We start from the raw sequence: 27,638 nt of genomic DNA on the forward strand, positions 1-27,638 counted from the left end.
ACTTTGCTTTCGCGTTTCACGCATTGCTGCTGCCTCTTCTTCTTCGTCGTGTTGCTCCTTATTTTTTCTTTTTAGCCGTGGGAAACCTGTCCAGCAGCCTTAAAGCCGCTGTTTTTGTTGCTTTTCGTTTTTCGGCTAAACATTTTCATTGCTAAAAAACCACTTGAGACTTTTATTTCATAATTCATTTATTTTTACTCAGTATATTTATAAAGATAAAAGCAAGCAAACAGCGCAGCAAAATTCCAAATAAATAAAATTGTTGTTGTTGCTCAACGTTCATTGCCACACACACGCATACAAACACAAGCAGACAACGAGTCAGACACTCACTCATACATATACTTTTTTTTGGGGCAGCGTTTTTTTGTTGTTTCAAGGCAACTTCATTTCTTGACTCTTTTTTCCTCCCCCGCAGGGAAACAAAGAAAATTTCACTTGTCTCCCACACACACACACTGCCAAGCACACACAGACACTGGCCTTTTTCCCAAAGGAAATATAATTTAAAACATTTATTGACACAATTACAAGGTTTTTTGCTTCTTTCGCTCGTTGCTTTTGTTGTTGTTGCCGCTTGCTTGCTTTTTTCTTGCTGTTGTTGTTGGCCTACTTTGTGTGGTGTTGTTGTATTTTTTTCTCTCTTCTTTTTTTGTTGCTCCAACTTCTCTCCTTCGCTTGAAAAAATTTCACACGCGCCGTTTCTTTTTTGTCTCTTTTTTACGTAAATTAGATTGCCATTTGAAGTTGGCTTTTGGGGGATTGCACTTGGTATTTAGCTATATTATACATATATGTTTTGCACTACATTATATTTATAAACATTATGTGTATAAGTTTGAAATTTTAATTTTATTTTTATAGAAAGAAAATCAGACGAGACGAACGTATGAACAAATGAATGACTTAACGCGATGTGCTGTTCGGCGAGCAGCTGTTTCTGCACTTGTTGGTATTTTGTTTGAAACAAAATGGTCGTCGTTCGAACTTTTTAAAATGGTCACACTAAAAAAAAACCACCCAGTGCGCTTAACAGCACGCAATGTGCTGTATGGCGACCAGCTGTTTCTACGTTTTCTGATATTTTCTATACTTTTTGGTATCTTTTTGTTTCGATTTTTGTCTAACACGACATGTTAACTTATACTTAAAAAATATAATATGTTGCTTATTATAATACTTTATAATGACATTTCAGTGTATATACTATGATGTATTTATATATATATTTTAGCTGTATATTTCCATAAAAAGTATTATTAACAAAAAAAATTAGGAAACGATAATTAAAAGAACTCAAGCTATTTAGAAAACAAATCTTTACCAACAGACGGCTCGTTTAGTAAGCCTCTAACCGTTTACATTATTAAACAACATGGTTGGTTCTAAATAAAATCCTCATTGAAATGATTAGTTCTTACAAAGAACTTGATTGGCGTGATCGTATCTATAAAAATAGTATCATGATTCGCAAAATGTTATAATAAAAAAATCGAGTTCCTAAATTTAAAATAAATTACAAAATATCTGTTATCCAAAGTTTTAAATGTGTTCCATGTTGAATACCCCTTTATGGTATTAAAATGTATAATTTAGGTACTTATTGTATTTGGTATATTTGAGGTATTTCTAAAACCAGTCTGCGGCCTTTTCAATTTATGTCTCGTCGGCGGGAAGATCGCTATTGTTTTGGTTGGCTTGAAAAAATTCGAATTTTCAAGTAAGCGTGTGATTTAAGGCTTAGAAGGGTAAAATAACATACTATTACGAACAGATGCATCCTAATGCAGCCGAACAACATGTGGAAAGGCGTTTATGCGGAATGGGGGACAATAAACTGAGGACCCCTTACCGAAAAATGACGAATGCGTATTTGCTGAAGTTTGCCCAAAAGATTAACTGTGAACTTGTAGAGAATTCACTTCTGTGCTCTCCTTGTTATGCAACTCTTGTGAAAATATATAACATAAAGAATGCAAATGCCATACGGCATAAAAGGAATAGAGAGGAGAGCATTTCGGATGTCAGTAGCAGTCAGAAGACAAATTCCTCTTTAGATAAAAGCCACGAAGTGCCGAGGATCGCGACTCCTAATGCTGTCTCCAATCAGCCGGTGACATCGTGCTCCGATTCTAGCTCCGAACATCCTGTGCTGAATTCATCGATGACCTCGTCAGATGATAGACCCACGACGAGTGCTGCGGCTGCCCAGAAGCGTCAGAATAAGGAAGCAAACACTGGCATGGCACCACAGCCAAAAAGGACACCTCTTACAATTCCAACCCCGAACTCGACAACAGATAGCGATGACTACGATGCGAACTCCAATCTGAGTCTAAACGCAGTGAATGGCACTCGCCTGCCACACATTCAGCCGATACCGAAGAGGCGCAGGTATGTTCCACTAAACAAGGTGGCCATGGACATATATCTGGCTGGAAACACGGGAGGATAACCTGTTTCTTAAAAGAATTTAAGATTATTCTTTGTAAGAAAGCTTAAGCAATTTAAGTTCTATTTCTCAATGGCATCTAAAGGTTTTGATTAGCATTCTGTCAAAGAAAGTTAACGTGAAATCAAATTTTCCTATACCATATTTTTTGCATACCATGTTTATTTACTTATTTCAAAATAAGTTCATAGAACAATTAAATACTGGTCAGCAAGGGCAAAATGCAATGAATGAATGCATTCAAATGAATTACATTTAATTTTGTTAAATTTGTTATATTAGAAACATTAATATATTCGCTAAGACCCACTGAAGGATAATACAACGAAAAATAAATTTGTTATATGTTATATGTTAATAAACTACTTTCCTTATTTCAAAATTTGTTTGTTTATTTCTTAAATGTAGATGCTCAACTATATCCTATAGCTGCAAATATATACTTTACTCTACTGACCTCCTAAACTTTATTCGTCAGCGTAAAATATGTAAAAAAAATTGAATTTTTAATAACAGAGAAGCTGAAGGATTTTATTTGGGAATTAATCTTTGCATTTTGTTGTAGGAAAACAGTTGTACTTTATTTGTATTTTAAAATAACTAAGTCAAAGAAATAAAGGGGACAAAGTGAATAAAGCGGACCCAATATAACAAAATAATGGTTAACAAATTTTTTTTGTTTATCCTGTTTTTATTATCTACTTTTTCTGATTCGACGACTGGCCCAAGTCACTGCATTTCCATGTGTAAACACCTATTTGGAGTTATCGATGGGAAATCCATATAAGTGGGCCTGAATTATTACAATAGTAAGCCAAACTTAAAACCGATTGCTCAGCATAAATCCTGGTAAAATACATATTTTTCTGCTATCAATTTTCATATTATTTTTAATGAAACAGTGTCAAAATTGTTTTTAAAATTCGATAAATTCCGACTTTGCAGAAATATCGATGTTTTTGGGCGCACTCGACAACCCTGCGCTAACCTGTGGTGCGGGGCTATAAAAACAAATGAAACTGCGATGCAGTTGCTATAGTTGACAGAATTCTCGACACAGTCACAGCAAACTCAGAGGCGGCTGAAATTCAACGTTCGTTCAAATCGAACATATACAAATTCTGGTTATCCCATTGAGCAAATATCCAAAATTACAAGTGAAATGGCTGAACGCGATGCTGCATCGAATCAGTTGATTGACTACAAAAATTCTCAAACGGTGAGTGTGTTGGTGTGCGAGAGCGAGAGCTGCGCGTATGTGCGTGTGCCGGCAGGAAAATAAGAGGCAAAAGAGAAAGGAAACATTGTCGAAAATAAAACAAACAAAAACAAGGCGATTAAAGCAACGATTGCTATGAGTCTGTACTTTTCATAAATAATTAAAAAAACAACAAAGGCTTTTTGAAAGAGGCGTGTTATTCCGAAAGCGGTTTCACAGTTCAAAGTTCAAGAGTGGTCAATATCTCCCTCCCTTTCGCACTCTCGCATATATATTTTTACCAATCTTATCAGAATTACGCTGATAAAAACTTATTAGTGTTGCAATTTTTCTTATTGGATTTGTATTTTCTGTACCTAATCCAAAGTTTGGTTTAGGGTATTCTTTTTCTTAAGTTTTTACCTCTATTCAAAGTTTAGTATAGTTTTCCCATAGATAAAGCTATTACTCGTTAATCAAAAGGGACAATTGTATTCGTTCGAAAGTATGTAACAGGTAGAAGGAAGCGTTTCCGACCCTATGAAGTATATATATTCTCCATCAGGATCTATATCCAAGCTAAGTTCGTCTGTCTGTCCGTCCGCAGGAAGATCTATGCGTTTGAAAACTACAAGAGCTAGAGGTTTGCGATTTAGCATGGCCCGCATTTTTTTACTTTAAAAGTTATATGACATAATTAGTGTTAGTTATGACGTCAGTGCAAAATGTTTGCGGGGAGCGGGTATCCTACTTGCACTTAGCTTTTGGTGTTGGCCACCTAAAATTTTTAAATTGGCCAACTGAGTAACGGGTATCTTATAGTCGAGACTCTCATAGCGTTTCTCATTGTTTTTGTCTTATTTCTAACCTTGGCTAACCTTTGGTTTTTGTTTGTTTTTATTTTCCGCCTTTACTTTTCCTTTGCACTTCCATTTTCATTTGGCACTTGCCTCGTGCATTAGATTGAACTTCTGTATTTGAATTTGTTAGTTTGCACTTTCATGTTAATTATTCGCTTTCGCTTTTGGTTCAGCACACTGTGATTAGATACATGACTTGCATTGAAAAATCGTGCCTAATATTTATTTATTTCAAAATGTGTAATATTTTTACACAAACAGAATCAAAAAGTACAAATAATTTTGGGAATGACTTTTTTTTAATTTTTTAGGTACATGACTTGTATATATACACATGAATCAAACAGTAGAAATAAGTAAATTAGTGAATTTATTTGTACTTTTTGATTCTCTTTGTTAAGTTAAACTTGCTCATAGCCAAAACTTTAAAATAGCCTGTTTAAATATGTTGTTTTCTAACTTGGCATCTAATTTAATTAGAGCAAAAACAGAAAGAATATTTAACAAAAATTAAATAGTGAACATTTAACTGGTTTTGCCCCCATCCACTTTTAGAATTTATGACCTAGCACTTTTCCATGGGTTTTCCATTTTCATGTCACTTTATAAATCGATAAAATTGATAAGCATCGAAAAAACAGCTAAGTAATTGCCCCAAATAGATTAGATATGTACATACATACAATTGGGATAGTTACAATAAACTTAATAAATTAATAATACATTTTCGATTAGCAAATAAATAATGAACGTTAATTGCCATTTTGGGGAATTACGTGTTTCGATTTTGTATAATTTATTGACTTGAATATATAAAAACCTTTGAATCTCGAGGCTAGTGAAAATTGAATTCAATATAAGTTGTTCTGCGAACCATTTACCCTAACGAACCTAAAGTAAAAATTGTTCGTCTCGCATCACTGATATTAAGTGCATTTGTGCATTGAGTCACGAAATCAATTATTTCAAAATTTAATAAAACAAACAATTACCATTAGTTGTTTGTATATATGTACATACATATATGTACATATGAACCTTTAGAGGACCGCGATTACTTGCACCGCTTTGTGGTTGGAAAATGCGCTGGGAGTCAATGGACTTTGCGGCGACCGGCTCAATGTTGCATAAACTGGTTGCAAAGGGGCTTTGACGATCAAGTGACAACGAACCCGGCCAAAAACCCGTTTTGTGTTGAGTGTAAAAAGGCTCGACCGAGTTGCGAGTTGGGAAAATGCGTTTGCCAGCCATAAGTCAACGCAAATTTTCTTTCTCCAATTTGGTTATGCAACTGAGCTGAAACGCCCAGTTAATGCCAACCGTATGTGAGAATGCTTCGAACTGACCCAGAAAAGAGAGCTCCACAGTTGGTTGGTTCGTGTTGTTTTAGTCGATTTTGACCTTCTATGACGAAACTGTGAAAACTGCATTCCATCAGGCAATTAAATGTTTGCCTTTGTTTCGGTGAATAATCATGGCAACTAGGTTCTTTGTTCTTGGAGAATCTTGAAATCAAGTTGAGGTAATCACAATAAATTCAAAAATGCAAGGGAAATATTTTAAAGTTATGTTGATAGATAAAACATTGCGGAAGGTCATACATGAGCCGATAAGAGCATACACTTTTTCATAAAATACCTTTAATTATTGTTTTGTTTTTAATAAGACTAAATAGCCTTGCAAATTTTAAGATTTTTTTAGTGATTCTTTTAGATAGAGAAACAGACAAGCTTATTATTTTCAGATAAAAACCTAAAAAACGAAAGAGAGATTTACTTAAGCTTGTAATTGTAAGAAGACTAATGGATTACGAAAGTCACAAATAATATAACCCTTTTAGTGTTAAAGCTAAAACTAACATTCGTTTTCGTATATACTTCATTCGTATTTACTATTTAATTTACCCCTCAAATGACTCAACTTCTTTTGATAAATGACATGTAGTAGGCAATGTCATCTCTACTAATTTTTATCAGATGCACTGATCTTATAAGGCTATCTCATTAAAGTGCTGTTTGCCCTCTTGTGTCATTCGCAACTCCAACAACTTGCAATTAAAAACTTTCCTGTAGACACTGTGTGTTTTGCATTCTTGTTTGAGATCGAGCGGCGTTCCCTTATCAGTTTGCTCTTTGCCTGGAGATATCTACAAAACCACATAAGCAAGGAGGCTTTGATAGGAACCAGATTGACTTGTTGGGGCGTGGATCGCCCTCGTACTCTCAATGCCATTCCCGGTTTGCTTCACTCTTCGTATCGCCCCCCTGAAGTGGCCCCATATTGTTGTCTCAAAGTGCAAAACCATTTTGATTAAATCGGGGCAAAAAAAGAGCAAGCAAGTGCAGAAGCTATAGAAATGTATATAGAAGTGTCCAGACAATTAAGAATTTATAAGGAGTGCTCACAAACAGGTGAGCTAATTCTGCAGTTCTAAAAGGTGACTGGAATATAAACTCGAGACTGATAATGAGGGCGTGTTCTTTTTATTTTTAGATGCTTTTGTCTTGATAAACTCGTATTTTCATTTTATAAAACGCAATTTATCCAAATGGAGTATTTCATAATATTTAATCGCCATACATGTGTAGTAAAGCTCTTTATTTGATTATAGAAATAAACTTTACAACTTTTTAGTCATTCGACTTCCAAGAACCAAGATCTGATAATATAGATAGGAAAACATTCTCTTGGTTACTCAATGCACAATGCCAAACCAAAGTTTTATTTACACTACTTTGTTGTGAAATGCAACCTGTTGCTTAATGTTTATGTTCGACACATCATCAGAAGCTTCACTTTGATTAACAACCGTCTATATACAATTCTATATGCACAGTTCTAGAAATGCCTTCAAATTAGAATTTTGCATGGCGTTGTCAGGTTTCAAACACATTAGCTAAACAGTGCGCATTAGGCGGTGACAGTTTTGCAAATTGTTGACTGGGTTAATTTTATAATGAGTTGTTGGTCTGCATGCAAAATAAATGGTTAGGTGTGATTAAGGAGCGGTGTCCGATTACTCCAGGGAAATTAATTGAATACAAGGAAGAAGCTGATGGAGACACTTTAGAGTACACAGATTGTATCAGGTGACAAATGACGGAACGTTTCTGGGCAAATTGAAATTCCAACTCAAACATTCATTTGCTTAATGAAATATATTAGTTAATTGATCTTTACGTTATGGAAAATACAATTTAATAAAATTTATATTATGGAAAATACAGTAATATAAATACATTTTTTCATCAGAAATTTAATAATCGAATAATTAATAGTAAAATAGTTATTTTCGTACAAAAATAATTTTTATGTTAGTTTGAAGTAGGTAAAAATGTTTTTCATGCCCTATCATTAAATTCATAATGATAGAGCTTTTAAAGCCTTTTGAAGCACTTAAGAACACCTGGTTACCAAACTAATATTTATTCACTGCAAAAGTGACTCTAAAAGTGACCCCCCTTGGAGAGATAAAGCTCGGCAATCTTTATGTTTATGTTTTTCGTGGGCTGTCACGATTATACATATATAAAAAATGAAAGTCCGCACCCCAAAAAAGAATTATCGCTAAAGTGCCGATAAGATTAGGCGACACGTTAAACAGGCATTATATAAGAAAGAGGTATTGGATTGCACTTTGCAACTACGTTTACTTATTTGAAAACTTATTAAAACAAATAATAAAATTCTAATTAAAAAATGTGATTAAAATGTGTGTTTCAGTTTAAAATTAAATTAAATTTTAAACTTTGACCAGATGTTTTGAAGTGCAAAAATAAAAACCAAACTAAATTTCCGGTTTGCTCCAATTTTTAAAGGTTTCGCCGGGAGCGATCACCACTGGCAGTGGAGCCCCAATTGGTATTAAGGATGCCACACAGACGGTGGGTCCCCGAGGTCCCGTGCTCCTGCAGGATGTGAACTTCCTGGACGAGATGTCCCACTTCGACAGGGAGAGGATTCCGGAGCGTGTGGTGCACGCCAAGGGAGCTGGTGCTTTCGGATACTTTGAGGTGACCCACGACATCTCCCAGTATTGTGCCGCCAAGATATTCGACAAGGTGAAGAAGCGCACTCCCCTGGCTGTGCGATTCTCGACCGTGGGTGGTGAGAGTGGGTCGGCTGATACGGCCCGTGATCCTCGAGGATTCGCCATCAAGTTCTACACGGATGATGGCGTCTGGGATTTGGTTGGCAACAACACACCGATCTTCTTCATTCGCGACCCTATCCTGTTCCCCAGCTTCATTCACACGCAGAAGCGCAACCCGCAGACGCATCTGAAGGATCCGGACATGTTCTGGGATTTCCTCACCCTGCGCCCCGAGTCCGCCCACCAGGTGTGCTTCCTGTTCGGCGATCGCGGCACTCCCGACGGCTATTGCCACATGAACGGCTATGGCTCGCACACCTTTAAGTTAATTAACGCCAAGGGCGAGCCCATCTACGCCAAGTTCCATTTCAAGACGGACCAGGGCATCAAGAATCTGGATGTGAAGACCGCCGATCAGTTGGCCAGCACCGATCCGGATTACAGCATTCGCGACCTGTACAACAGGATCAAGACCTGCAAGTTCCCAAGCTGGACGATGTACATCCAGGTTATGACCTACGAGGAGGCCAAGAAGTTCAAGTACAACCCGTTCGATGTTACCAAGGTCTGGCCGCAAAAGGAGTATCCTCTGATTCCCGTTGGAAAGATGGTCCTGGATCGCAATCCCAAGAACTACTTTGCTGAGGTTTGTTGGCATTTTCAATTATTAATTTTACTTATTCGATATAATTATAACAAATGACATTTTTGATATAAAAAGTGTAATTCAATTTAAACTTTTTGGTAACAAATGATTTTCTTATAGATTTACTTTTTAGTTTCATTAATTAAACTATCAATTTTAGGGTTTTTTTAACTTATTGAACTAGTAATATTTATAATTATATTATTTGTATTATTTAACTCATTTCTTGGTATTTATTTTGATTTTAGGTGGAGCAGATTGCCTTCAGCCCGGCTCACATGGTGCCCGGCATCGAGCCCTCCCCGGATAAGATGCTCCAGGGTCGTCTGTTCTCCTACTCGGACACCCACCGTCACCGTTTGGGACCCAACTACTTGCAGATTCCCGTGAACTGCCCCTACAAGGTGAAGGTGGAGAATTTCCAGCGGGATGGAGCCATGAACGTTACGGACAACCAGGATGGTGCCCCGAACTATTTCCCGAACTCCTTCAACGGACCCCAGGAATGCCCCAGAGCCCGGGCATTGTCCTCGTGTTGCCCGGAGTCCGGAGATGTGTACCGCTACAGCAGCGGGGATACGGAGGATAACTTTGGCCAGGTCACTGACTTCTGGGTGCACACCCTGGACAAGTGCGCCAAGAAGCGTCTGGTGCAGAACATCGCCGGTCATCTGAGCAACGCCAGCCAGTTTCTGCAGGAGCGAGCTGTCAAGAACTTTACACTGGTCCATGCCGACTTCGGTCGCATGTTGACTGAAGCTCTTAACCTGGCCAAGTCGTCAAAGTTTTAAACGAGAGGAATTCCCTCAAATCTGACTTGGTTTTTGGCCTTAATTACGATTAATCCACAGCGACACCCATTCCGAAATTGACTAACAAAAGCAAACGCTTTTCGGCTCTTTGGTTGCGGGATAAATATGATTTAACCACAACATAATGTGTCTTGTCTTGTTTTGATATTCAAAATTGTCTTAGCTATACACACAATACAAATACATGCAATGGATATATAATAAATTCTTAATTTTTTGATACAAAGATTGGCATTTTATATTTTAGTTGGTCATCTTGATTGGTTGCACAACATGCAAAAGGTGGTTATATGGAAAGATATGTTTTGTATAGCAAAGCAATTTGTTGCTGTATAAAATATACGTTGAAAACTCAAATTTAATTCTTAATTTATTTTTTTGATAATAAGAAAATCGTGCTAACAAAATGTTAAGTTTTCAATTCGTTTAAATCAGCAACAGGTTTCCTGTGACTGCAAGACCGTAGTGTAGAACATCAAAATAAAACTGTACAAGGCAGTCCATCTCTAGCAGGGCAGCAAATTATCGATATGTACACAGCATATCGGCGCGCTCTTTGAATTCCAATTAAATTGACTAAAATAAACATTTGAGCTTTTTATTTTTATTTGAAAATTTACACATTATCTTTTAATCTTATACTAAGGCTATTTGTGTGCTTTCGTTTCGCAATCAAGTATTGAGTAAATTGTTTATATTAAATTTTTACAAATTGCAAAACATGTTTGAAATATGTACGTTCTCTCAGTCTAGTTTTTAAAAATATTGGCAAGCCAGCGCTGCCATTGAACTTAATTTGTTCACATTTCCGAAATCTTTTTGCTAAATGCAACGATTAAGTAACATTATTTTGTATTTAAATATTTAGCTGAGTTCTCAAACCAGGAGTTAAAAGCCTGATCAAATATTATGTTAACTCTTTCTAACACGTTTTGCTAAACAATAGTTAATGCTTTCGTTTGAAAACATTACGCAATTCAGAAATGCAGGTGTCGTTAAATATAGTTTCACACTTTTCGCTGTCAGCAAAGGCACTTTTCTTGTACAATTCCCTACAATTTTATGATCTTGATTTGTGAATTATTTCACACTAAAGACTAACTAACTAGTGCGTCTTGTTTCCCAGCGCTGCCTCGGCGTATGCTTGCGCCCATGGGGGGAAAGTGTTGAGGTTGGGATAGACGACCAGGCCCCAGGTTTGACAGAAAACATACAGGACGACGATGGTAATGATGGTTGGTCCAATTCCGGCGATAGCCATGTCCTTTGTCCTAATGTTGGCATAGCCCGCAACTAGAGCGTTGGGCGGAGTGCTCACCGGCAGGTGGAAGGCCATGCTGCAGGCCAAGCCGGCGGGCAGGACCAGGTACAGTGGATGAACGCCAATGGCCAGTGACTGAAAGAGAACAATTTTACCAATTTAGTACGAAATTCATATTTCTAATTAGTTTTACTCTCAACAGTATTTACGGAATTGTTTTCAACTCACCATCTCATCCAACACGGGAATAATGATGTTGGCAATGGCCACGTTCGAGCTGAAAGCGGTCAGGATCACAGCCACCAGGATGACTACCAATAGGAGCACAGCGTTGGGCAGGACCTTCAATCCAATCAGGGCGTTACCAATCATCGTGGCCATGCCGCTCTGTTTGCTTCCCTCCGCCAAAGCAAATCCTCCGCCCAGCAGGAACACCAAGCCCCATGGCACTTTGGTCTGGATGAACTTCCAGGTAACCAGAGAGGGAGTGGGACCCGTGGGCACGGGGCCACGGCGCTTTGCGCAATAACGCAGGAAAGCATAATTAGCAGGCAAGACAAAGCACATGATCACGACGAAGATGGTGGGCATAGAGTTGCCAATTTTCCTGAAAATTAAGTATATAAGTTAGTTTTGAAGAAGAAAAGGTTCAGTTTAGAATTATAATCATTATTTATAACGCATTCCGTTACTTGTAAATTAGTTCAAGCTGCTAGTCAAAAGTTCTTCATAACTTAATAACTTGAATATAAATTATTGGCATTTCTTGAAAGTTTTTACGTTTTGTCAACGAAATATGTCGGAAAAATTGGAACTCAAATATCCACTTACTTGGCTTTCAACAAATCGGCCCAGCCCGGAAAGATGCCCGGACTGCGGGTGAAGTACATTATAACCATGAAGATGAACAGAATCATCACTTGAATCTCGTGGACGGAAATGGGGCCCAGTTCCTTGTAGCGCTGATCGATCACCTTCTTGGCCACATCGGCGCCTTCTTTGCCCCGCTGGACTTCCTGAGCCTCCTTGCTCTTGGGACGCCACAGACCCATGAAGTGCCATTGCAGGAACAGGAATGTCAGAAAGGTGTACACCAGCATAGAAGGCACCGAGTAGAACATGAATGTGGGAAAGTCCAAATGCTCTGTGGATTTTTTGAAACGTTCTTCGTAAATACTTTTGAAGGTCAGATTGGTGGCAGTTCCAATGATGGTTCCACAGCCGCCCAACGAGGAGGCGTAGGCAATGCCCAAATAGTAGCACAGAGTGATCTTGGTGGGATATGGTGGCCTAAAATTAATTATTGATTTAGTTATTTGATTAACGGATTATGTTTTTATTGGAAGTCAAGAGGCTACTTACTCATCTTCGTTATTTTTCTTGTTGGCTCCGACAATTTGGTATTGAGGTTCATGGTACATCTTGCAGACGCCCTGTGCCTGAAGCTCCTCCAGCACAGCTTGGATAATTGGGCACATCATTGCTGTGCAGGCGGCATTCGAGATCCACATACTCAAAAACATTGTAACCAAAATCAGGCCAAAGTGTAATCTACAAAAGTACAGCAAACGTGAGAACTATTTCATTCATTCTTATTTCACGAGTATCTATACCTTCTGGGACTGCAGCCCACGATCTGGATTACTCTCAGGGCGAGACGCTTGTGCAGATTAGAATATTCCACAGCAAGGGCAACCATAATACCGCCAATGAACATCACCAGCGTATCTTTGAAGTACAACCGGCAAGTCTCATCGGAGGCCTGTAAAAATGGGTACAAGAAAACAGTGTAAAATATATGACATTTTTTGTATCAATAATAACTTACCATTATACCCATTAAAGGAAATGCCACAATGGGCATCATGGAGGTCACATATAGTGGTAAGGCTTCTGTCACCCAAAACACGGCCATAACCATAAGTAGGTACATACAACGATATTCCTGGAGATGATCAAATAGCATAGTTTAAGATAATATGTATAAATTTGTGAGCAGTTCAAACTTACTGGGCCCTCGTTCAGAATCATAACCGGCAAACATAGCAGCGGTACCAGGAAGACAACCAAACCCTTCCAATGATTGGCCAAGAAGTTGGACAACGTCACAGGGGGTTGGGGTGGATCACCAATTTCACTGTGGATACAAACAAATTTTTAAATTAATATTTTTTGTATCAAGTGCTCCACAGTTTAAAATGGATATGATTGATTAATTTTTTCGTCACCTTTCAATTAAATTGATTCAAATGTTTTATAATTAAACTAATTATCAACCATAAATGTTAAAGAGATCAATATATATTATTAGATATTATTGCAGTCATCCTTAATGAACCCAAATCTATCATCGTTCATGGAATAGTTTAAAATCAATTATGATATTTTATAACGCTTACATTTCCATTTTGATGTCCAGCGGAGGTGGTGTGTAGATCTATAAGAAAAAAGAGTATAAAAAATAAATCAATTATAATTCTCAAGAATCAAGAACGAGCCCCCTTATGTGAAGCCGAACCACTTGTTGCCATGTCGTTGTACCCAAAGTAAAGTGAACCCCGAACCGAACCCAACAACCGATTGTCATCGTTTCACGCTTCATTAAAATGCCATCCATCAATATATATGGTAGCTCAAACGTAACCAATTGAAAATCATTTGAAACGAGCACACCATCGCACCCAAAACAAAATAAATAAATAAAGAAGCATATGGAAATCAGGCGCGTGATATAATTTCTTTTTGCGAAAAAAAAAAATAAAACCAATAGTAAAATGGAAGTGAAATAGAATGGAACGCAGCGAATATGCCTAAGTTGTGCCAGAAAATTTGTCAATGTCTGTTTCTTGGTTGGTGTGGGACTACTATACACCACTACACTTAGTGAATATTTGGTTAGGCGCTTATTCATGACGGCAATTGGCCTGTATTCGATGTCATAAACGTCATTGCTCCAGCTCCCAGTTCTTCTGTCGTTAGGTAATCTATGCATAGGCAAACAAAAATAAAACACATGTGAGTAGAGTAGCCCTCACGTTCTGCACTAGGAGGCACGTCCTAATCATTGATTCCTGCGAAGCCTCTTATCGGCATAAAACTAACAATCAATCAAGCCATTAAGCCGCAGACAAATATAATAACAGAGCGGCACAACACACCCATTCCTTACTTTTTCACCCTTTTGACGACGCCCACACACAATGGGGTGCCTATGTCTTTATGGTTTTGTTGATATATCTAAACGAAAGCACCTACTAATTATAGATCGGTGTAGAGGACCCAGACAGATCCAACTCAGAGCAATGTCAATGTCAATGATATGAGCATACATTTTGTAAACTTTCCTGCGGTTAACCATCAGGGGCAGATACATAGATACACAAAGAGACAGAGCTGTTAAAACGGATCTGTGGCGTGCCGCATGCAACCTCTAAAGAGGTTATTGACTGACAACCCAAAGTGAAATGTCGTCGGGCATTATATTTTATTGCCTGTAAGATATGGAGCCTCAGGTGCCATAGATACAACACATAAATAATGACCAGTTGAACATTTCTTTGGGATAATAACCATAAATATGCAAGTGGTGTAACTGTCAAAGAATTCTATTCTATATTAATCATTTGACAATTTTGGAACCAAAGAGAAACCAATGCGCACTTTTAGAGTTATAACAAACTGTTTCATATATTTACTTTCTATGGAGCATATTTAAGGTATCTTTTATAAAATTATGATTTAAAAATTTTCTAAGTTTCTTTCCAATTAATTGTCAACAAAAATTAAAAAAAAAATCGTTCCTATCTTTGTTTTTGCTTTCATGGTTTACAATCATTTCAAATATTTATCCTAAAAATTAACGACACAGATATGTGAAATAAATATAATTAATTAGCTTATTTAACAAGTTGACGCCGTTTGTGAAGCGTTTTACAGCGCTTATCTCGTGCTTGTTATTTATTTTTTTGCCGATGTTGTTATTTTGATTGTTGTTATTTTGTTTATATATTGTCTACATAGCTTTTGTTGTTGATGAACAGTTCGTGTGCTTCAGTCAGACGTAATTGGAGATCTGCTTTTGTTTATAGGCGACGAACGATGGCATTTAATTTCACACTGCGCGGCACGAGATCGAGAGGTATCGAAATAGACATCCCGCCTCCGACAAGTTCTATATCAAATATCATCAAAGTCTATTATTGTTTTTTACAAATAATGAATAGTTCTTTTTGACCTATAGAGCACAAACTTGGTCCGTTGACTTGCACTTAAAATATTCAAAATCTCAAATATTCTGGAAGCTAATATATTTATTTGTTTATTTTAAGTCAATTCCCCTTTTTAGCAGTATAAAACAAGCTTGAAAGGCAGCCCTCGTGTTAATAAGTATATTTGCAGTGAGCTCACACCCTGAACAAGTCAAAAGTCAGTTATTAATTGAGAAACATTTCCACACGGCAATTAAAAGTATTTTTATTTTAATTCTATCACGAGCATTGTTGGGTTCTCAGACCTCTCAATAACTAACCTCTCCGATGGTGCCTACTATTTGAGAATTCTATCTCCTACAAAACTTGTTGCTGTGTCCCTGATAGCGGGACTGAGATGAAAGATCGCCAAAACAGAGATAGATGGAGGCAAAAATTGATAAAGTGGAACCAATATTGTGGAACATGCTCATGTATACATATATATATACACCTATCTATACAGTGCTTACGATGAGCAAACAATCTATTTGAGAATTGCCCATCTACGTCAGCGGGTGCCCTGAATATCAATCAAACATCGAATATATACACGCGCCTTCTTAGGTATATAAATACTATAAATTATTACATCTTTATACTGCAATCAAAATACTTATATGCCCATCGCTTCGGAGTGGAATTTTTCAGTTCCCTTTGAAGTGACTGATTGGAGTGACAATGATATAGATACGTTGAGCAAAGAAAAGGTTGAGAAGGCTTCATAACTATTATGTAAAGAGATCTTACAGTAAGCAATGACGACTTTTCTTAGTGATCAAAAAAGCAAAAGAGAAAACGTATTCTAAAAATATGCCATACTTGATTGAATCCGGATTAGGTATAATCTGTCAATCTATGTGGTGTCCAATAAACCTCAATTATATATAATAACAATGAAAGAGCACAACTTCTGACAGCTTAAAGCAATAATATGGGGAATCGGCAAATAATAGCTAAGTACAACCCACACAATTTCACGATTAGTTTCGTTTAAGGAGGGAAAATGGGCATTTCCTTAAGATAATTGAACTGCTTGACAGCCAAAACAATCAGAAAACCAAAATCGAATGGAATTGTCTTAGGACCACCATCAACGGTCCAAAGAAATATTTGCCTGCAATTGTCATTGTTGTTTCGCAGTAAATAAATTAATGGCCCGTTTACAAACAATTTTCCAAATGCCTTTTGTTTGGCGCTTGGGGTTCACTCGACAGATTCAAAGATAGAGAACTGCTCTATAATAGAGAATAGATAGAGTGGATGTTGTTGTCTCTGGGCGTTTTCGATAAGTGGAGTAAAGTGTTTACAAGTTAATTGAAATAATGGGTCATGGTGAGAGGCACATTCCAAGTGGACAAGTGTACCCAGCTGGGGTGAAAAAACATTATTTATTAATCCTCAAATGCTCACGTATTTGCGTAAATTAGCGTGTCAATAAAACAGGCTATATATAGTGGACTTAAATATCCAATACGTATATGCACAGTTTTTGCTTGAGTGCACCTCGAAAATATTTTAATGCGGAAGTTAAGTGGCAAATTTATTTTACAAAATTACCATATTCGGATGAGTAACAGGTGATTGTCTTTCCAGGACCGTGGAAAAGAGATAAATAAAATTAACATCAATGAAAACTGCAAACAAATTAACAAACGAATTGTTCTTAAATCAAAGACAACAATAACAATTAATAAAGCTCAATTGTCACTGAAAAAAATAAAGATAAATAAAAAAATTTCATATAAAAATTCAGCAAAAACACTTTTCATTACTTTTAGTGTTGAAAATATTTGTACAAGCTAAGAAAACCAAAACAGCAAAAAGAAAAAAATTGTTTATCTAAAATGTGACTAATTTACTCAGACTATGATTGCGAATTATTTATGCATTGGCAAGCAAATATTCAAATAATTTCCGTCTGCTGTTTTCGTTAGACAAATCATTAGCATTCATTTTTCAATTTTACAGTTTTGCCATACATTTGTCTGTTGATAAGAAAAACCAGTCCATTAAAAAAAATCCAGTTGCCAATTTAGTCGCCATAAAGATATAAACAAAGTTATAAACAAAATGAAGAGAATTGCACTACAACAAAATTGAGGCACTAAAACCGAGACTGAAATATTATAATTTATAAAACATTTCTTAAATGAGTAAGATCATGTTTTTTTAAATTTGTTTCTGATTAAGCAAGCTTTTTTACTTCTCTATAACGCAATTGTTCGAGAATTTTTAATAGGAAAAATAAAAGCCATGCCCAACCATTGATAAGGCATTTCGGTTTCTAGTTCAAGTGCTTGCTATGTTTGTACATTTGTATGAACCGCATATGTATAGGGAAATACACGGTCTGAGATGAGTACTTTAGACTCTAATCAAAAGCGTAGCTGAGCAAACCGATTAACTTAATTCAAAGTTCAGAATCGAATGCTGAAACTAAACAATTTTTATAGGAAACTCTTTAATAAGGGCGTGGCCAAACGCAGTTACCAATCGCCAAAAAGTTTGTTCAATTTTCGTTGATGCAGGACTGTACTTATGCTTTCTCTAAAAGTAGCCCGACGATTAGTCATTAAAATTATTCAAGTGAACAGACAAATCACCTTACGACATTCGCATACATTTAATATGCAAATTGCAGTCTTTTATTCCACTTTTCTTTTTAGTTCATTCACACATGACAAGGCACATGGCAACCAGTGTGTTCTCGAATTTCGGATGAGGTTAAACTGCGGGGTTATCGCTAGAGAACTTCAGAATTGGTCAGCGAAATATGTTTACAAAAAGCTTGTTAATTGTATGCACATTTCATGTTATTTTTATCGCACTTTCCGAATCAATTTGTGGTTTGATCCAACACAAGCGGAAACTGTCGAAACATTTTATAATTATCAATAGGAAGGGGCAGCCAGTCGGATCTTGACTCACTAACACAGCCCAGTTTAATGCACTGAAACATAATTTAATTTAAATTCCGAAAATGATTCTCTGGAAATTCATTCAACTTTTTCACCTTCATGCGGTTCCACTTCCTTAGCAAATGTTCGGCATATTAATTATAAATGACCCTGGTCACCAGAACAACCATATTTTGTATTTGTTTATTCCATTACAAACATGTATTCATTGTAAGCCACCCAAATATGGATTGACAAGCCGTTCGAGCTGTTGTTAAAATAATTGTTCTAACAATTAGTATGTCAGCGGTGCTGCGATAGAACTTTGAACTTGACAATGACATTGTCAACAAAAGTGAAACCAAAACAAAGACGATTGGAAAATTTGCATATTTAACTGTTCTGTTGATTTTTAAACAGAGACATGGGCAATACTGGTTGATAGGGATCTTGTTTATTTAATTTATTATGCGGTAAATCCCCTACTAAAGACGCAAATGTATAATAATATCTGTCGGTTAAAGAAACAGCTGTGAAATGTAAATAATAAACAAATGGAGAGAAATCCAAACAGGCAACAGCAAATGTTTGATAGCTAATACAAATAGCAGAAACTTTCACAAGCAAAGATAGGTGCGATATTATTTAAATCAATGAATATATTAACATTAGTCCTAAAACACTCTTTAAATATAAAGAACCAAAACAAGATAATCGTAAAATATATTTTTTTCCCCGCGGTTATTGACCACACACAACATACATTTCATTACTGATATTGGTTTATCTTTGCATAACAATTTCATCCTACGTCATCTTCTACGATGTATTGATTTATTAGTTGGGTGTATTTGATTACGCTGCTTATTAGGTGTGAATTAATAAACAGAAACCAAAATCACGTTATCTCTTTCTCGCCTAATAATAAAGGTGTGAATTTAGCTTTTAATGGCTCATTTAAAGAATCTTTAGCAAATCCTTCCAAGCACCTTTAAAAATAATATGGCTTTTTATAACAACTGTTTCAGGAAGTGCAAGTGTAACAGGTAAATAAGTGCAATGTTTTGTTCAAGTTTACCTGTTGACTGAATTCTAAAAACGTGCCTAACTAGTTTCTAACTATCCGACTAATTTAATATATTTTTATTTAGTTGTTTTTACACCCACTTTGCAGGTTGATTTTATTTCCTTATCAATTGTTCTAGGCCTTGGAATTGCAAAGGATGATAAGACAACCTTTTCAAGTTTCCAATAATAAATGAAACTTAACACATATCAAAAGTAATTATTATGTCATGTCAGCTGGTATGATTGTGTAAGCTCGCAAAAAATTTACAGAAAAACCGCTGCCATGGATTCACATATGTATCCATTAAGTTAATTTGTTTAGCGTGACTTAAAAAGCAGCACTCATTTACAAAGTAAATAAATCACATTATGCGAAACAGTTGTTTTTGTTCAATTATGTTTTTGGTGTCACCTGATAGGTTTCACTTTCAAAGCCCGCCAGACCGCATGTCTAAAATTTCATTGATGCGTGTTACTCAATTGATAAGAAGTGATCTGATCGCTAATCATGATACATTATGCAATGGCATGATCACTGGCATGATCCTAAATTGAAAACAGAAAATACCCAAATTTAATTGTTGCTAATGAACGACAATTAAAAGCTTATATTTGTTAACTATTCAACTGATGTTCTAAATAGAATTGAGGGAATGAGTTATATAGTAATTAATAAATAACGTGTGCCAAAGGCTTCTTATTTTGATGGGAAAACTTGTAAAAGTCACATATATTTTTAGATTAATGTGTCTGTTATAAAATAATTCTTATTAAATTGAACTACAATGCATTCCTTTCAGTCTACAAAGGCTCTTGAAAACAATTATATTTGATTAAGAGAAAATGGAATATTACTCTCTCTGAAGAGAGAAGCGAAAATATATAGAATTCACCCACGCAACCGGAAAATTCTGCACGTTTTAAGGCAAACAAACACATGAGCAAATTGTAAACAATAATATGGAAAACTTTCAGTTCAAATATTTAAGTCAGATCTACAAAAATAAAACAGGATACACCGATGCATCTATGTAGTTCTACCCGCTATTCCAAGTGGGTGAAGAAATCCATTTAGGCGGAACTTCCATAAGTGGAAACATCTGTCACTTGTTCCAGCAATGAAAATTTGTATGGAAATGTAAAGTTATATAATTTTACCCTAGGCAAAGATACATTATTTCAGTGCAGCACTTGTATTGAAAAGTTTTTTAAAATGTAGTGTTGAAAACCATATGCAAGCTTTAAATGCTTTATAATTTCGGATACGTTTAGAATAGTTTTCTCATAAAATAAATATATTTTAAGGACTTAAAAAGTGGAGCAATTAAAAAAATTTTAAAATTGGTAAGGCCATTTTAATAACATTATTTCGATTGGGCTGACTTCAACGACTGGAAAACCCCCTGTAAGTGTGAGTTATGGAAGTTGAACTGTACAATCGACACTCTGCTTCTTCCCCAGGTGCATTTCGTTAGGGGAAGAAGAGCAGGGCAGCAAATGGAACAGAGAAGCAAGGCAAATAAGATGTCCAAGTCCGTTGGAACAAAGAATACGATATGTTAGCGCAGAGCGGAGAAGTAAATGTTGGAAAGAAATGCATTTCTAGAGAAGATCTGTGTTGGCGTTGTTGTTAATTTAAGTAGCCTCCCAATCCCAAGAGATTCTTGTTCACGGTTCTTTGTGTGCCTAGACCTTCACACTGGCACTCGGTCAACGGTTTCTCGAGGGGTTTTCTTTTCTTTTTCCTTTGGACGAGAAAATGCAAACGTCACGAATTCGAGTTCACTTCCTAACCAAAATTTTAAAATAAACACAAAAAGCAACGCGGTATTTTTATCGCTTAGAGAAAGAGAGAGGACCACGCACATGGCGATTGTTCGGTGTCCGTTCTGATGGGTTCTACTGGAAATTCGGTTTATCCCGGTTCGATGCTCTTAACAATTACACTATTTACTTTTTGAAACTGGCGGCAGGAGCCTTTGGCTCTCCTTCGGGTTTTATGTCCTTATCGGGACTTGGCGCTCGAGAGAAGCAGGAGAGCAAACACGTCCGATTCGAAATCGGTGAAATGCGCGACTGAATTTACTTGTTGTGCTGCGTCGTGAATGTAGGGTCTTTTGCTTCAGTGTGTGTGGGAGCGCGCGAGAGCGGGTGAGAAGAAGAAGAGTCTCGAACGTTTTCGGTCGGCTAGTGCTGACAGCGTGACTCTAAGCTCATTTTAAGGAAGACTTTAATACACACAGAAAAAAAGTTTTCAGGTTCTACGTTTAGCTAAATGGAGGCGTTTTTGAATAACTTACTGATTAAATCTGTAAATAGGCATTGAGGGGAAGGAGTATAGATTAAAATTTTGTCCTGCAATTACAGCTTATCTTAAGAATAATTAGGTCGATGTTGGCAACAAGAAGGATTTCTGGAAAAAAATGCACAATTCCTTTTTTTGTTGTTTTTTAACATCTCCTAAAATAAGAACTTTATTTATAGCAGGGCGTCCGCTGTCAAATAGTGTTTTTAAAAAGTTTTAAATTCCGTTATATCTTTTAAATAAAAAAATGCAAGTTTTGGTTCAAGGTCTCTTCTTTAAAAAAATATCTTCGATTTTAAGCTTTAAAAAATGCTAACAAAATACACAAAAAATGTTTTAAAGATATCGGGTATTTGATTATTGTTTCTGTTACTATATTTTGTATTCCACCAACAAATCCTGCCAGTTATTTTTCACGAGTTCATCCCTAACAACCCAGGCAGAATCAGAATCCAGACTGGCGAAGAAGATCTCAAAACAAAAACTGTATTAGACGAGAAGCAACAGGAAAAAAAACCAGGGGAATCCGAACAGAAATGCCTTAAGACGTGATAGCAGACACACAGTCAGTGCGAAGAGAGTGGAGAGACAAATGGAGGAGGAGAAACCCGTCACCATGTGCAACCCAAGAAAACAAATGCGAGCAGTTACCAGAAACAAAAACAAAAATAGAAACAACGAGCATTAGACCGTACAAACGGGAACTGCTAGCAAATCCAGACCCGACTTGACAACCTGCCTTACAAGCCTGCTAATTACCCTGGCGACACCTTACTATAATAACGGCACACCTGTTGCAGGTCATGATGTTTCCATAAGTGCCATAAATATGAGCACTAAGTATTCCAATAAGTTACTAGAGAAAGATATTTGTAAAATGTATCTCCAATTATTCCCATATTAATTAAATTTAGGAATAGATTACGTTTTATACTTTATAAATTATAAAATACAATTAATTTTTGTATTTTGTGATAATATGTATCAGTTAACAACTAAAAATAAAATACGATTTTTTAAGATGTATAACCCAACGTATCTCAGATTAAAAAGTATTTCAAATTGATGCAACCAATTGGGATATTATTAATTTATGGCCCATGTTATCTGGTTAATTGCAGTGCAACTTTCTCAATGGGGAGGGACATCAAGTCACTGGGTGAAAGTCGGCAACAGGTTCAGAATCCACTGGAAACACTTAACTCAATCTCAACCTGAAACTTGTTTGTACTTAAAAATTCAGTTCGTTTACATCAAGTACAAAAGATATGAATGTGACAAGTGGTTGCCACCGTCATCATTTGCTGGAATGGTTCAATGCTTTCCTGTTCATGCCTTATGAAAATGTTCTATCATCTGCATTTGGCATGTTCAACCTCTTGGGGTTTTTCATAAGCTGATAAAAAATAAGTGTGACCGGGCAAGATAGTATGGCACACTTTATAAAGATACTTTAAGTTTCCTGAATCATCGAAGGTGGTGAAATTATTTAGCTATTCAGGAACTTTAAATTTTAATTCGTGTTGTCATGTGATACACTACGAAAAAGATCTAGCAACATCGTTTAATTATCAATTTTTTCAATTTTAGCAATGAAAAAATCCTAGAAAATGCGCATTAAGAAGTAATTTTAAAACACTGGAGATTTCAGTGGTACACACAAAAGATGATTTTAAATAAATTCTGAAGATTTATGAGACACAATTGATGTGGGAATATGTATAAGGACAATAAAGCGTTTTTGGCTATATTTTTCGCTGTCTACTGTCCAACACGAAACCAAACAACGGCAACTCAAAAAAATCAATACGCGAACAAATTTCAAAGTCGAATACTAAATGATCATAAATTTTTGATTAGTTCGACCCAATTGGGAACAAGGACGATTTGGTTAGTAATATTACACTATATATTGAGTATAGAAGACTTGAGAGTCTGACAAAACCACTCTTACTTATTTAATTTTGACAGGCAAAGAGATATTTGTATCAAAAGCAATCGAGACAGATAATTTTCTTTGATCTTGCTGTTTAAACAAGAAAATGTCTCTATATATTAATATGAATCATAAATTTATATGCATATACGTATGTGGGGAGTTTTTTCATAGCAAATGCCTCAAGTGAGATCATTTTGTTGCATTCAATGATATGAAATGTAATTAAATTGAACACAGACGGAAGGCGATAATGAAATGTTGTGGAATTAATTAATCGTAATGAAGTTTAATTTAAAGGGAATATTCATGTATGTACCCACTAAAAAAATTTGTTAAATGTGTTCTATAAAGTGAACTCCAAATTAGCTTAGTTTCCTTTAATGACTAACATTATTAAAAATGTTATTACATACCCTAAACTTCCAAATGTTTAAACAGTTGCTAATTAATTTTATTAGCTTATCGGTAATTAGCTTACAAAAGAGCGGAGTAAGTTACCTGGTTAGCTATTAAAATTCCTTACCTCTACGATAATTAAAGAACAACGTAAGGTATTCTGGAATTAAAGCTGTTTCCAAACCAATTTCATTTCTTTTAGTCTGGGCGCACTTCTCCATATTGGGTCATTAATTGCTTGACCATTTATACATGAAACGTGCAAGTTTAAGTTGAAGTTTAAACAGATCTGTAGACGGGCTCTCTCTTAGGAAACCCCCTGTGTTTAAAGCGAAACCAGTTTAACTTCGGTCAATACATTTTGTTTCGAGATTTTTGAACTTGTTTTTTATTGCCAAAACAAAACAAACCGAAAATCAAGGCTCAGATTGCGTTGACCCACATTTAATCAATTTGTAGCATAATCAAATGAATAAAGACAATATATGAGACAATTTTCATGAAGAATTGAGATGATAAAATTCATTTTTATTTGTCACATTAGGTAACGACGCAAATTTATTCCAATCCAAAGTTCAGCCAAATTTCGCGCGTATCAAAGGCATACAGTATTTTTGAAACAAATTTTTCAGATATACGTCGGCAATTGTTTTTCCTTTTGCGTCATTCCATGTCACGTGTGGGGGCGGGGCCCACAAAAAAAGAATTTTCTTCAAGGTAACATGGAGATTATAAGCCAAAATGCGAATAAACAAATGCCCGATAGCCAAAGTGCTTGAGGTTTCTAAAAATATGTCTAATGTACTCTGAATTCTAGTGCATACATCTGTCTTTGTTTTGGATTTTGAACTCCGAATACATAGTAGTCAATAGTACTTTGGACCCTCTAGGGAGGACAAATGGGTTGACAGTTAGTATACAATTGTTTCACAAACATATAATAGATTTATCAGCGCTATCTTTTTTATGTTCATTCATTACCGAAAAGAGGTTCATTAATTTGATTTACTGCAGTACAATAAAACGTTGTTTACATATAATATGAGATAGAGGTACAGAAAGCGAGATAAAGTAAATGGAAGAGCATACAAATTAATTTGTAGGGCAAACAAATGATCTTAGTCACCTATATATTACACCTACATATATATTACAGAATCTACCTATCACAAGAATTCACCTACATAAAGACATTAACCCGCTTTTGTCTCAATATTTAACTGAAATTTTCAAGTTCCATAAAGTCTGTTTACAATCCTCGCGCTTCTGGAAATCCCAGTCTTAACGTTATCGCACGTGTTTAAATTTGCTCTTTAATAAAAATGGGTTCTCGGGCGGGTTCGCAAAAAATATTTAAGCTTTTTAAGCCTTTCAATTAATTGCCTTGAGAAACCTGAGGCACGGTAATTATTTTGCTGAATCTGAATAATTTCGTACATATTGTTATCGTTTGGTGTCGTCATTTAGTTTTTCGGTCAGGTGGTTGCCCAGACACGAGTGAGATAATGTCAGAAGAAAAAGAGGGAAATGATCTACATACGTCATTTCCGAAGATTTTCCACAAAAATACGCTTCTTAAGTTAGATAACAGTATAAGAACCCTATAGATAATCATGGCGCAAAATAATGAAAACTGGTCATGGGTTGTTAAGTGGGTGTGTAAACAGTATGACGACACTTGATAGATTGAGCACTCAATCGGGCTGCTGAACAAGAGAGCAAAATGATTGGAAGTGCATATATGTAAGTATTATCTTTGGAGTGGAAAATATTTTTAAATTTCAGATTAACCAAAGCAATGACTCAGTTCCAACAAACACGATCAGAAAACTGATCTAATAATCATTTTAACATCTATAAAATAAAACAGGCTGCTCGATTTAACATTTTGTTTACATAACACGCTCTTACTTAACTGAAGTGCCACGCGCTGCTTGAATTCAAACCAGGTTTCTATCGGATCGTTAAAGTTTGTTACGGAAAGCCGTTAAGTAAGTCCTAGGGGCTTGCCGGGCATTAAGGCCAGGTTCAAGGTCAACGAAAAACAATTAACCGAATAAGTGAAAAGGTTGCCACGTTCCCAAAGTCCCAGCAGGAAATGCTAATCACCTCTCTAATCACAAGTAATTACCATGAACTGAAAATCAAACTTACCATTTTCGTTGTTTCGGTCGCCATGGTTGATCTATATTATATAGTATTGGGATATCTGAAGAATTGAACGCGCTGTTTCTTTTTAGCACACCCGCAAAGCGATTATTTCATAATTGCCACCACCGCGACGACAAACATCTATTTATTTGATGGCTAGACAACTTTTTATGAATATGTTGCTTAGCGTTCGACGACTAATTTGCGAATGCTACCAAAACCGAAACGATTTTCTTTCGCGTTCTCCTCTCTCTCTCTATTAAGCCCTGGACAAAAGAAAATATCTGATAAGTTGTCTGTGGGCCGAGTGAGAGAGATAGAGTGCTGTGGCGAGCGGGCAGATACTAACGGTTACTCATCGAGAGAGAACGGATTGGGTACAGTGGAGCCCCGCAGTTATCACCTAATTATCAGTTTAAATAATTTGATTCCAAATTCATGAAAGATTTTCAGTTTGTTTAATAAGCTAATAAAGGCGGTTATATTGCTGAAACAATTGTTTCAGTTATTATTTTATGAGGTTTGGCTTTGAATTAACTACAGTAACTACTACTAGTATATGAAGATATATATTTAGTTATTGTAAATGCATTATTGCATACCATCAGACATTTTTAAGAATTATAGGTTTTAACGGTATAAAATATTTCAATCAATATCCTTATTACCGCAAGATAACAAAGATTGTGTGATGGAACTACAAAGATGCGTTCCTTGCTGGCATAATTTTAATATATTGCCAAGCAAAATAGTTTACAAAGTCATAATGTCATAATGAAGTCTCACTGTAGAGCTGGTGGGAATGTGGTCATTCATGTTGTTGGGGTTGCCTGCAACCAGTCATGACCTTCCCTCTTACAACTCTTACGATGACCTTAAACCAGTGGAATGGCGTGCAGTATAGTAGTTTTCCCCATTTCCCATTGCTGATGAAAGTCCATTCATGAAAAGCGAAATGTGACGTCACCTACGGCGTTTGTCGTTAGTCGTTTATGATGGGGAATGGCGAAAAGATTTTACTGCTTTACGACTTGTTGACACTTGCCGCCAGATGATGAAAGTTTTTCGCGGAGAATCATCTCGATAAACACTTTATCTCATTTTGTTTGACTTAGGGTCCAAATTCAAAATAATTAAATCCAAAGGTAAAGTTTGATATTCGCGGAACTCAGTTTACCTTAACTTTATTGAGGGATTGACAAAATTTACTGTCATCCAAATTTCAACAAAATTTAAGGGGTTAAAAAAGGAATATAAGGACGGAAGCTTCGAAAAGATACGGTGGAATGCCGAGAGTTGCTCATGGATGC

At 36.2% G+C, this 27,638-nt stretch overlaps 3 protein-coding genes and 1 long non-coding RNA gene across 6 annotated transcripts; 2 read left to right on the plus strand and 2 right to left on the minus strand.

Moving 5' to 3' along the window:
• Positions 1-72: 72 nt before the first annotated feature.
• On the minus strand, positions 73-946 carry LOC108044447. Of its 2 annotated transcripts, none has more exons than XR_001769303.2 (2): positions 614-946; positions 73-151 (listed from the first exon to the last, which is right to left on the minus strand). It is a non-coding gene; the product is annotated as an uncharacterized LOC108044447 (long non-coding RNA). The 2 variants fall into 2 exon arrangements; XR_006417468.1 differs by having other exon boundaries at positions 73-169.
• A 703-nt stretch (positions 947-1,649) lies between these two features.
• LOC108044440 lies at positions 1,650-2,847 on the plus strand. Its single transcript, XM_017123454.2, has 2 exons — positions 1,650-1,720; positions 1,775-2,847. Exon 2 carries the CDS (start codon positions 1,775-1,777, stop codon positions 2,453-2,455), a length of 681 nt encoding a protein of 226 aa, XP_016978943.2. The 5' UTR covers positions 1,650-1,720; the 3' UTR covers positions 2,456-2,847.
• Positions 2,848-3,474: 627 nt separating this feature from the next.
• On the plus strand, positions 3,475-10,287 carry LOC108044445 (catalase). The gene is made up of 3 exons (XM_017123460.2): positions 3,475-3,671; positions 8,329-9,249; positions 9,498-10,287. Exons 1-3 carry the CDS (start codon positions 3,615-3,617, stop codon positions 10,038-10,040), a joined length of 1,521 nt encoding a protein of 506 aa, XP_016978949.2. The 5' UTR covers positions 3,475-3,614; the 3' UTR covers positions 10,041-10,287.
• A 358-nt stretch (positions 10,288-10,645) lies between these two features.
• On the minus strand, positions 10,646-26,526 carry LOC108044444 (protein I'm not dead yet). Of its 2 annotated transcripts, none has more exons than XM_017123457.2 (9): positions 26,332-26,526; positions 13,722-13,759; positions 13,333-13,459; positions 13,151-13,267; positions 12,936-13,084; positions 12,685-12,873; positions 12,154-12,612; positions 11,551-11,929; positions 10,646-11,457 (listed from the first exon to the last, which is right to left on the minus strand). In XM_017123457.2, the coding sequence occupies exons 1-9, from the start codon at positions 26,353-26,355 to the stop codon at positions 11,167-11,169; spliced, it is 1,773 nt and encodes a 590-aa protein (XP_016978946.1). In that variant the 5' UTR covers positions 26,356-26,526; the 3' UTR covers positions 10,646-11,166. The 2 variants fall into 2 exon arrangements, with proteins under 2 accessions (XP_016978946.1, XP_016978947.1); XM_017123458.2 differs by lacking the exon at positions 26,332-26,526 and adding an exon at positions 21,492-21,623.
• Positions 26,527-27,638: the final 1,112 nt, after the last annotated feature.

The sequence above is a fragment of the Drosophila rhopaloa genome, unplaced genomic scaffold (assembly GCF_018152115.1).
Source record: "Drosophila rhopaloa isolate 14029-0021.01 unplaced genomic scaffold, ASM1815211v1 contig_163, whole genome shotgun sequence".
Classification (NCBI taxonomy): Eukaryota; Metazoa; Arthropoda; class Insecta; order Diptera; family Drosophilidae; genus Drosophila; species Drosophila rhopaloa.

Bases quoted from the DNA above. Each gene is read 5' to 3' on its own strand.
- LOC108044440 (XM_017123454.2), top strand. From the start codon at position 1,775: ATGCATCCTAATGCAGCCGAACAACATGTGGAAAGGCGTTTATGCGGA.
- LOC108044445 (XM_017123460.2), top strand. From the start codon at position 3,615: ATGGCTGAACGCGATGCTGCATCGAATCAGTTGATTGACTACAAAAAT. The intron at 3,672-8,328 runs GTGAGTGTGTTG...CAATTTTTAAAG, and splicing joins ACTACAAAAATTCTCAAACG to GTTTCGCCGGGAGCGATCAC. The intron at 9,250-9,497 runs GTTTGTTGGCAT...TTTTGATTTTAG, and splicing joins CCAAGAACTACTTTGCTGAG to GTGGAGCAGATTGCCTTCAG.
- LOC108044444 (XM_017123457.2), bottom strand. From the start codon at position 26,355: ATGGCGACCGAAACAACGAAAATG. The intron at 13,460-13,721 runs GTAAGCGTTATA...TTGTATCCACAG, and splicing joins CTGGACATCAAAATGGAAAT to TGAAATTGGTGATCCACCCC. The intron at 12,874-12,935 runs GTATAGATACTC...GTACTTTTGTAG, and splicing joins GTGGGCTGCAGTCCCAGAAG to ATTACACTTTGGCCTGATTT.